Source organism: Miscanthus floridulus, chromosome 11, assembly GCF_019320115.1.
Source record: "Miscanthus floridulus cultivar M001 chromosome 11, ASM1932011v1, whole genome shotgun sequence".
NCBI classification, from domain to species: Eukaryota; Viridiplantae; Streptophyta; class Magnoliopsida; order Poales; family Poaceae; genus Miscanthus; species Miscanthus floridulus.
This window is the reverse complement of record NC_089590.1, coordinates 34,088,590-34,099,337: the sequence shown is the minus strand read 5'-3', so window position 1 is coordinate 34,099,337 and position 10,748 is coordinate 34,088,590. Positions and strand designations below refer to the sequence as shown.

Sequence of the window (10,748 nt, the reverse complement as noted above, 5' to 3'; positions counted from 1 at the left end):
GGGGTGACCGGGTGAGAAGAGTCAAGCAGGGTGAAACAGATGACTCTGTCAGGGATCACTGTTTTTTTGCGAGGTGTCAGGGATCACTGTTCACTAGTACGATTAATGGGGTTGGGACATGGGAGCTCGGAAATGAAAGTCAGATGGCCGAACCAAGCCCGCCATGCCGTCGAAGTCACGCCCGTGTTGTTTGCGCGTGGAGTTTGTGGATTCTTTTTTTTTTTTTTTTGGAAAATTGGATCTATACCATTGAAAGAACCAGAGTTTAGAAAAATAGCATCCAAAGATTCAGCTTTAGAAATTTAGCATCAAAAGATAGGTTTGGTATTGCCTTCTACTATTTCCGTTAATTGGACGTTCACTGGAACGCTGCGCTGCTCTCTCCTGCCGTCCTGCGACCACCACCACTCACAATGGTGCTGCTACTGCAAACTCCGGCGGTCAAGAGCACCTCCACGACCTCGATGCGCTTATGCTTGCCCGCGAGGCTGTACGCCCACACTCACGTCTCCCCCTCCAGGTCCACGGCATAGTATACGGTGTTGGGCCTCAGCGCGGGACACACCCTGGTGGACGCGGCTATGGCGCCCGCCGCGTCCACGAGCATGGCGGCGTCGCTGATGTATTCCGTATCCTCCCACAGTCCCACGTCTCCCTGCACTCGTCCAGCACGCGCACCATGAAACCCTTCTCCTCTCGCGGCCGTCACGGGGCGGAGCAGCTCCACCTGCATCAGCTCGCCGTGGGAGGACTCCACCAGGAGGCCATGACGCCGTTGTTGGGGGTGGGCACCGGGATGGCCTTGGATTACGGCATCGATTGGGAGGACGCCGCCACCGAGGTGCTGGACCTGGAGGCCTTGCGGTCGACAAGGGGGAGTTTGGCGATGGCTGGGAGCGGCTTGCACACGCCTGAAACGAGGTCGAGTAGGTGCATGGGCATCTCGCCACGCTCGTCCGCGACGACTATCGACCCGCGCACGGAGCCGAGGGGCACGAACCTGGTGCGGGTTCACGCGGCCCAGGTGCGCTGGGAGGGTGTCCACGCCTCCACGGAGACCTCGCGGTCGGGGCACACGATTAGGCGACCACGGTCGAGGGCGAGGTCGGCGCTGACATCCGTGGGGAGGAGTAGCCAGGGGCCATTGGGCACAGGCAGCCGTGGTGGGCGGTGGAGGCGGCTGCGGCGATGTGCCAGGAGCCGCAGACGGGAGGCGCGCGACGACGAGGTCGAGCAGGTCCTCGTGGAGCCCCGCCTAGTCGGCCATGGCGACCGCACAAGACGTCGTCCTCGCGTCGGCCATGCTGCGTGCGTGTGTTCTGTTGTTGTGTGGTGTGTGTGTTAACGGGAAGTTAACAGAGATGCTAGGAAACTATAACGGAGAGAGCTTTCAATGCTATTTTTTTAAAGTTGAATCTTTGGATGCTATTTTTCTAAACTCTGGTTCTTTCGATGATATAGATCCAATTTTCCCTCTTTTTTTCCACAATTGAGGTGCCAAACAATCACGCGCAGAGCAACAGAGATCGCCAACCAAACGGACCACGAGCACGGCCGCCTCCACCGTCGCCTACCCGCTTGTTTGAGCGGACGCGCGGCCACCTGCCCGCCTCGTCGAGACGGCGACGGGGATGGCCGGGGCGGCAGCGTTCGCTTCTGCGGCGCTGGAGCGTGCGATTGGGACGCTCTCCTTGCTGCTCCCGGGCTTCTTCCCTTCTGCGAGGCACGGCGAGGAGGACGCGGACGCGGAGGAGCTGGGGCGGCTGGTGAGGACGATGCGGCAGATCCGCGCTGCGATCGAGGACGGCTTCCCCAGCCGCGCGCCGGGCTCCGCTTCCGCGTTGGCCGGGCTCCGGCTCAGGGAACTGAGGGGCCTGGCCTATGACGCGGAGGACGTGGTCAGCGACTGCGAGTACGAGGCCGTGCGCCGCAGAGCAGAGGCCCTCGACGCAGTGGCGCGGGCAGGCAGCGACGGCGGGCACCGCCTCAAGCGCGTCCGACGGGAGGTACGTGGCGATCGTGTTGCTACTCTGACGTGCACGCTGTGCACTCGATGAAATGCCAATACGGACACATGACATATGGACTTTGTAAACTAAATCTTGTAATTCAGATTCCGTCTTATATTAACTAATCTGCTAGAACATTTTCTTTGTAAAGGTAATTGATGACTACTTCAGTGATATTGATATGGTGCCTGCTAAACATGATTTAGCTCCTGCTGTACGTGATTTAGCTGCAAGAGCAAGGAAAATTAGAGTGAGACTCGATGAGATAATCAAAGAATATGAAGATCTTTGCATGACTGATAATGATGGAGAACAACAGATTGATCTTGCTACACAAAGGTCGCAACGTTATACTAGTTCTATTGTACATGAGCCAAGTATACATGGAAGAGAGGTAGATAAAAATAATATTATCAAAATGCTGTTGTCAGAAGTGAGGCCTATGTCTGTTCTGGCCATTGTTGGCATGGGAGGACTTGGTAAGACAACACTAGCTCAACTGGTGTTTAATGATCAAAGGGTACGCCAGTCTTTTGACAGACTTGCCTGGATATGTGTGTCTGATCAATTTGATGTGAAGATAATAACTAGAAATATTATTAGTTCACTCCAGAAGCAGAAGTATGAAGCATTGGAGTTGAATGATCTTCAGCAAGCTTTGATAGAGCAAATAGAGAGAAAGAAACTTCTAATCGTATTAGATGACGTATGGAATGAGTACAGAGCCCCTTGGGATTCTCTTTGTGCCCCAATGATGACTACAGAATTCTGTAGGATTATTGTTACTACTCGCAGCAAGACTGTTGCAAGCCTTGTACAAACAATGCCTTCTTACTCCTTGAATTGCTTGACTTCTGCTGCTAGTTGGTCCTTATTTGAACAAATCACATTCGAAGGTCAAGATCCTGCTGCTTATGCAAATTTCATACAGATCGGTGAGGAGATTGTGGAGAAGTGCAAAGGTTTGCCACTTGTAATCAAGACCCTAGGAAGCATGTTGCGTTATGAAACTGACGAGGAGAGATGGAAATATGTCTTGGAGAGTGATCTGTGGGACTTGGATCCACAACAGAATGACATTGTCCCAGCACTGGAACTGAGTTACAGCCACATGCCAGTTTACCTGAAAAAGTGTTTTATGGCCCTATCATTGTTTCCTAAAGATTATCATTTTTCCCAAGATAAGTTAATTTTCTTATGGAAGTCACTAGGTCTTCTTCATACTGATGATGTATGGGATAAGGACAGAACCGGAAAGTTATATCTTTCTGATTTACTTAAACGGTCTATTATTCAATGTAATGAACATGCATACACCATGCATGATCTTATCCATGAGCTTGCATGCTGTGTAGCAGGTGAAGAGTTTCTTAGACTTGAGAATGATATACCAGCTCAAATATCAAAGGATGTTCGGAATATATCCATATTCTTACCATGGACATGTGTGACTTCAAAATTAGAACATTTTCATGGGTCTAGTGCTCTAAGGGCTGTCATACTGAGTTCAATGGAGGGGCTTGGTGGTCCAATTGAAATATCTGATGAGCTATTTGTTTACTCCAAGCAGTTACGTACTATTGTTTTGGATGGGGTTTCACTTGCAAGACCATCATTACATGATTCAGTGGGCAACTTGAAGCATCTACATCATCTGGTTCTTCGAGACATAGGAGGATTGGAGCTTCCTGTCTCCATATGCCAGCTCTTTAACCTGCAGACCTTAGATGTGACAACTTCTGGTAACTTGAAACCAGCATGCATTCCAAATGGAATTGGACGCCTAATTAATCTGCACACGCTGCCTGTTATCACTGTTAAAAGAGGCGCTTGGCATTGTAATCTGAGGGACCTGAAGGACTTGCAAAATCTTAGTGGGAAGCTATGCTTAAAAGGATTAGATAATGTGACCAGTGTTGATGAGGCAGAAGAAGCAAATTTGTGCAGTAAACAACATATCCGAGCTTTAAATTTTATATTTCCTGATGGAGATTGGCAATACTGCAAACATGGCCAGGAGCCTGCACCAACTACAGCTTCTCATGAGGAAATTCTAGAGAACTTGCAACCACATAGTAACCTCACTGAACTTTCTATAGAAGTTTGCAGATCATGTAGATATCCTAGTTGGTTAGGTGACACTTCCTTTTCAAAGGTAACAGTGATAAGATTGGAATATTGTCAATTTGAATGCATGCCACCACTTGGTCAGTTGTTGGCCTTGCAGTATCTTACAATTGCTGAGATGTCGAGAATAAAAAGCATTGGACCAGAGTTTTGCAGCCTCAATCCAAAGACAACAGGATTCAAATCACTGGTGACCCTGGATTTTGACAGTATGCCCAGATGGTTACAGTGGTCCGGAGTGGGTGATGGTTCATTTACCTGCTTACGCACTCTTAGCATTCAGCATGCCTCTGAACTGAGATCCCTGCCATGTGCACTTTCTTTATCCTTGGCCCAATTGAAACTGCGGGATTGCAAAAATCTGGTCAGAATTCCTCATCTCCCTTCGCTCTTTAAACTGGATTTACGTCAGTGTGATAGTTTAACTGAACTCCCTGCGTTCCCGATGCTTCAAAGACTGGACATAGGTCAGTGTTCCAGCATGGCTCGACTTCCTGACCTCCCACTACTTGAGGTTCTGATACTACGAGATTGTCCAAACCTGACTACTGTTGTTCACCTCCCATCACTTACTAGCATCCATGTCAAAGGAGGATTCAGAAATGAGCTGTTGTACCATTTCACAAACTGCCACCCATCTTTGGAGAATATATTGATTGTTTCCGATTCCATTGAGCGCCTCTCCGTGGAGCCCCAAAATCTTCCATCGCTAGTATCATTAAAGTTGAGCTGTCCTAATCTACAATTCTGTGATGGACTTGCTGGACTCACATATCTAAAGGAACTGAAGGTATATGGTTGTCCAAAGCTCAGTGTTCCTAATCTGCATCCGAGCCAACTCTGAAGTCTGAATTCAGCAGCTGCTTCGTGGAGTTATTTCCAAATATGGATATTTTTGTAGGGTTTTTTTTTCTTCAAGGTGGACAACCAGGTATTTTTTTGCAGTTTCTTGTAGGTTCTCGATTTCCTGGTTTCCTGGGTTTTGCACCTCTCAGTTTACTCAGCTTGAAGTAAATGTTGAAATCTGATTGTTACAGGAATGCACCTTGATGGATTTGGTTCTTTCTACTATCCCACTTCATATTGTGTGGACACATCTTTACAGCAACAGGACATGTTTATGGCTATCAGCTTTGGTAAATCTGGTTTCTTATGTTGAATTGTCGATGGAGCGATGAATAGACGCTTGTTCATTGGGTCATTACTGATGAGCACTGGCTTGTTCATTGGTGTAGGCGGCGGCAAGGCCATGTCGCCTTATACATATCTCTAATAATCGGGTAAGCCACAAGCCCACGACTGGATAGTGATATGTAGTTTCACTGCAGGGTGAACAAAATTTTCAATCATTGTCGGATTCTAGACTTATTGCACACATGACAGTGATGGGTCACCCTGGGCATTCGGTCAGACCGAACCGATCGGTTCGGTTCCTCGGTCATTCGGTCAGTTCGGTCATCAGAAACCTGGGACCGATCGGTCTTTGCAAAAAACGAAGACCGAGGAAGTTCGGTCTCGGTTAGTTCGGTTCGGTCTCGGTCACGACCGAACTAACCGGACCTGAGTAGCAGCCACAAACAATAGCCGAATCTATAGCAATTTTCAACAGCATGCTTGCTATTTGAAGGCAAAAAAATAACAACACAATATATAAAACAAACCACACATTATTATGACAAGTTCTAGCACACAACTTTCTCAGTTCTCACAAATCACAATCACACATAATGACATAACAGAAGTACAGAACAAGAAGTCTACAGAACTACGGTCAGTTCGGTCACTTCGGTTAACCGACACATATGACCGAACTTCTATCGGTTACTTCGGTTAGTTGGGAGCCAGGACCGAACTCATGACCGAACTTTTCGGTCTCGGTCTTTTCGGTCTCGGTCTCGGTCTTTTCGGTTCGGTCTTCGGTCTTCGGTTAATTATGCCCAGAGTGAGTGATGGGGGCAGTAGGGATTGTGTGTTTTGCAGTAATGTTGTCTACTTCATATTTAGTTGTTTTAGGAATTGTGTCAGCCAAATTCTTTTTATTGTTGAATTTGAAACCAATGATTCATATTAGCCATATAGTACCTTAGTTGATGAGTCAAAATCCGGGTGTTCTGACGGATCATGATATATATTTTAGTTATGTCATCAACTCATCATTACTTGAAAATTTCACAAAGAGTGACCGTAACTCATGTGCAAACTAAACGTAATTTCAATATAAAGTAGTTGTAACTACAGTGTAAGAAAGTTCATGAAATGGGAGGCTAAACACCAGAATTGTCCTTACCTTATACTCATTATCAATTCATTATTTAGCACAGATTTTAGTCCCATTATTGCTACATCACATCTATATTTTCACGATAAGATTTTATTTAATTGTAGTTTTGTGATGCATTAACACGTTGCTTTTATAGTTTAATTAAATTTGTCCTATTTATTTGCTCGACTAATTTGACATTGTGGTATTCACGTGTATACTCCTTATCTAAGGTATATCTGGATAGTCCAAATGACTCCAAAACATAGCAAAATTGCATTTATAACTCTCAGTGTCTCACAATGAAGATTATGTCTAACTTACCTTCTGTTATTTAGTTGACTAAGAAAGGGGAGCCATAGTAGAACCTGAAATACAAGGAAGTAGAATCCTTGAGCAGGTGTTAGAGCACCTGCTGCAAGAGGCCTGGTTTTTTTCCGCTCAACCTACAAGGAGAGCATGCATGCTCGTTGATCCCATGCAACTGCCATAGAAAATTCATAAGTACGAGTTGTAGTGACTGCTGGTGACCGGTGTTAATGAAGGAATCAGTGGCCACCCGGTGGCTTCAGTCTGGAACGGGAGCTACTACCAGTACTCAACTAGGAAGGGAAATGGACAGCACGGCGATCAGCGGCGGCGCAGCAGGGGAAGTCTCTGGTGGCTCCAGAGGCTGGCGATGGCACACTTGGCCAAGGCAGAGGAAAACGACGGGTCATGTACCCATGCTACGCTGCTGTCACGAGATTGTGGTAGCTTATCTTGTCCTTGCTCATGAATCAATAATATATTCTCTGTTCCAAATTATGATATTTTGACTTTTCTACGTATATTATTTTTATTGTATAACTAAATATAGTATATATTTAAGCGCATAATAAAAATAATACGTCTAGAAAAGCCAAAGTGTTATATAGTTTGGAGCTCAAATTTTCTGAGAAATTAAATGATATCAAATTTGACCAAATAAACATATAAATATATTGATATATATATATATATATATATATATATATATATATATATATATTTATATAATGTGTAATAAGTATCATTACTGATTAGACTAAGCATGAAATTACTTCCTGGAAAACGGGATTTATATTCTTTCTGGGATGGAAGGAGTACCAGTATGGTTCAATATAAAAGTTCTAATTTTCAAATATATTTCCTAAATTTTGTATATATTTCTTCATCTCTCTATAGACAAAATGAATAAGAGCGGATTTACTACAGCTCTTGCTTCCAAGCGCAGTATTACTTGACTGGCAAAACCATATAAACTTTTTATTTGCACCAGAATATAGCTTGTACCCCCTTGTCTCTTCATCCCAAAATAAATGCATATCTCATTTTTCAATAAACTAAATCTTTTAAAGTTTAACTAAACAAATACAAAAAATACTAATATTTATGATGTATAATAAATATTATTAGATTAACTTAGAATATATTTTCATAAGCTTATTTAGAGATCTAAATATTGTTATTATTTTCTGTATTTTTAATCAAGCAAAGATGTGGACTGAGGTAGTAGCAAAATTTTAATTTGGTTGGACGATTGCGACAGCCTTAGCTAAGAGTCTTCACTCTGACAGCAAAGAAGAGAAGTCACCTTAATCAAGCGAGATGTGGACTGAGGTAGTAGCAAAATTTTAATTTGGTTTGACGATTGCGACAGCCTCAGCTTAGAGTCTTCACTCTGACAGTAAAGAAGAGAAATCACCTTCTTGTCAATGTCTCGGTCGAGAAGATCATTCACTGTGCAAGCTACACGCCTTAAGACAATCGAACCAAATCCAAAGAGTGCCAGCATTGTTATGTCCGGGATTTGCCTTTTCTTTGATGCTATTGTAATTGACCTGTGATAAAGAGCAAAGGTAGATTGCAGCCTCTATTGGACATAACAATACATTGTGCTACATGTACATATACAATCAATAGTCAATACAGAGTGACACATTAACTAATCAATACCTGCACCAAATAAAATGATTCTTATGCACTCAAATTCCTGTCGACATGTTAATGGAGGCCACCGTCTTAACTATTCGTAGATAGATTAATAGTTTAACATAGAACTCATGGTTTAAAATTTTATAGTTGAATTTTTTTTATCTGAGTTCATTAGTAACTAAAATATTTAATACAAGATTACGAAGTGTTAATAAAGGGATAGTATCCTATATACTCCTGAATGATTGTATGGTGCAGAAATAGAGAGATGTTACTACTGAGTAGTAGGTCGCTAGTTCTGAGTTTTAAAGCACCAAATTAAATCGACCTACAATATATGTGCTAGGATAGGATAAACGGACCATAGCCGATTGGTCATGGTGGGCCCAATTGACCGGGTATGGGCACAATATCCTTGACTTTTGGTGCATGGTAAATTCACGAAAGTAAATTCGGAGATTTTGGTTGGATATTGAGACCGTTTGGTAGAGCTTCATAGTCTGTTTGAGAGTTGAGAGAGCTCCAACAGCTCTACATCTGCAAAAGACAGCTTCGCTCCTTTTTTTTTTCTACCCAAACATCTCTAGCTCACCAACTCCAACTCTACCAAAAAAAAAACATGCATGTGGCTCTCGTATCCATGGATTTCGTGAAGCAGATTAGAGGGTGCTATGAAACTCAGATTCATATAGTCGACAAAAATTACACACCATGTTATTGGTTACACACAAGATACATGTTTGTTCTCTTCTTTTTCAAGAAAATTACATTTTTACACGTCGAAACAACGTGCTACCCAAAACGAACATCCCAAATGTTGTTTTAGTAAAAATAGCTGCCAAAACAATTGCTTCTTGTTTTCTTTATCATTTTCCTCTTTTTCTCCTTTCTCTTTATTTCTCCTAAAATCTATCACCTGAAAGGACAAAACTGCCCTTATGCTAGTTTCACGTAACGAAGCAATTTGATTAGTATGACAAATAACAAATTGCAAACTTGCTCTAACTCTACCAGGGTTGCAAGCCACCATCCAACAATTCTAGTTACTATGATCACTAGGCACACAATTTGCTAAGTCACTACTCACTAAGAGCTCTCACACTTGCTACACTAAAGAGCTCCACTAGATGAACTTAAACTACAAAGCAAGCTCTCAATTCTAACTACACTAAAGAGCTTGCTACAGCTAGTTTGCGGGAATATAAATGAGTGAATAGGGTGATTACACCGCCGCATAGAGGAGTGAACCAATCACAAGATGAATGCTAATTCAATCACCGGAAGAATACCAAAGGGCAAGAGACAACCAATTTTTCTCTCGAGGTTCACTTGAGGTGTTGCATGAACCTCGTCCATACAATTGGACACCGTAAGAACCTACCCATAAGTGAGGTAACTCAATGACACGAGCAATCCACTAGAGTTACCTTTCGGCTCTCCGCCAGGAAAGGCACAAGACCCCTCACAATCACTGGGAGATGGCCACGAACATTCATCAACTCGTGCCAATCCTCCTCCGCTGCTCCAAGCCATCTAGGTGGCGGCAACCACCAAGAGAAACAAGAAATCCGCAGCAACAACGATCCCCAAGTGCCACCAGATACAATCACTCAAGCAAATGCACTTGGAATCACTCTCAATCTCACTATGATGATGAATCAATGATGGAGATGAGTGGGAGCTGTTTGCTTAGGCTCACAAGGATGTCAAGTATGTCAAAGTGCCAAGAGCATGAGCCAAGGGCCGGCCAAGGTCTATTTAAAGACCCCTAAGAAAATCCAACCGTTATGCACTTTGGGGGCGACCGGACTCTGTGATTGGACTCACCCTTGAGTCCGGTCAGGTGCGTCCGATCACCCCAGCCAACCAGTCACAGCGCGCCACGTTGTCCTCGTTCAAATTTGACCATTGGGGCCTCTGCTCGTGCGCCTCAGTCAACGACCGGACGCGCCACTACATTCGACCGGACGCCACACTCCCAAGCGTCAGGTTAGTTCCAGTAAGGGTCTAGAGCATGATTTTCTCGACCAGACGTGTCAGGTCCAAGCTAACTAGACGCACCAGTGAGTCCGATCAATGCTTCGCGCGAACAGCTCAGCTACGTCAGCATATGTCACTACCGACCAGACGTAGGTCCTGCGTGTCCGGTCACTTCTTTGCTGCTGAGTTCGGTCAGGACTTGGCCTTCTCGGTCATGCTCAACACTGACCGGACGCTCCCTAGGATGAGTTTGGTCACCCTAGCGCCAGTGTTGGTATTTATTAACTTATCACTTGTTTTAATAGCCACCTATTATAAACCTATATCTCCTAACATTACTTTATTAGGTTGTCATCCCTAGTGATGTTGCTAGAGATACTTGTTGGTACTACCTAGCATTACTATTAGAATAACTC

At 44.2% G+C, this 10,748-nt stretch overlaps 1 protein-coding gene and 1 pseudogene across 7 annotated transcripts; one reads left to right on the top strand and one right to left on the bottom strand.

Annotated features, from left to right (window-relative positions):
* Positions 1-502: 502 nt before the first annotated feature.
* On the bottom strand, positions 503-1,267 carry LOC136491776 (uncharacterized; annotated as a pseudogene).
* Positions 1,268-1,456: 189 nt separating this feature from the next.
* On the top strand, positions 1,457-8,384 carry LOC136494780 (putative disease resistance RPP13-like protein 1). 7 transcript variants are annotated; one of them, XM_066490962.1, is made up of 6 exons: positions 1,457-2,006; positions 2,161-5,067; positions 5,174-5,272; positions 5,372-5,416; positions 6,942-7,148; positions 7,915-8,384. In XM_066490962.1, the coding sequence occupies exons 1-2, from the start codon at positions 1,632-1,634 to the stop codon at positions 4,978-4,980; spliced, it is 3,195 nt and encodes a 1,064-aa protein (XP_066347059.1). In that variant the 5' UTR covers positions 1,457-1,631; the 3' UTR covers positions 4,981-5,067; positions 5,174-5,272; positions 5,372-5,416; positions 6,942-7,148; positions 7,915-8,384. The 7 variants fall into 7 exon arrangements, with proteins under 7 accessions (XP_066347059.1, XP_066347058.1, XP_066347057.1 ...); XM_066490961.1 differs by having other exon boundaries at positions 6,735-7,148; positions 7,915-8,383; XM_066490960.1 differs by having other exon boundaries at positions 5,174-5,416; positions 7,915-8,383.
* Positions 8,385-10,748: the final 2,364 nt, after the last annotated feature.

Excerpts from the sequence above, each read along its gene's own strand:
- LOC136494780 (XM_066490962.1), top strand. The coding sequence starts at position 1,632 with ATGGCCGGGGCGGCAGCGTTCGCTTCTGCGGCGCTGGAGCGTGCGATT. Across the intron at positions 2,007-2,160 it reads TCAAGCGCGTCCGACGGGAG|GTAATTGATGACTACTTCAG; the intron begins GTACGTGGCGAT and ends TTCTTTGTAAAG.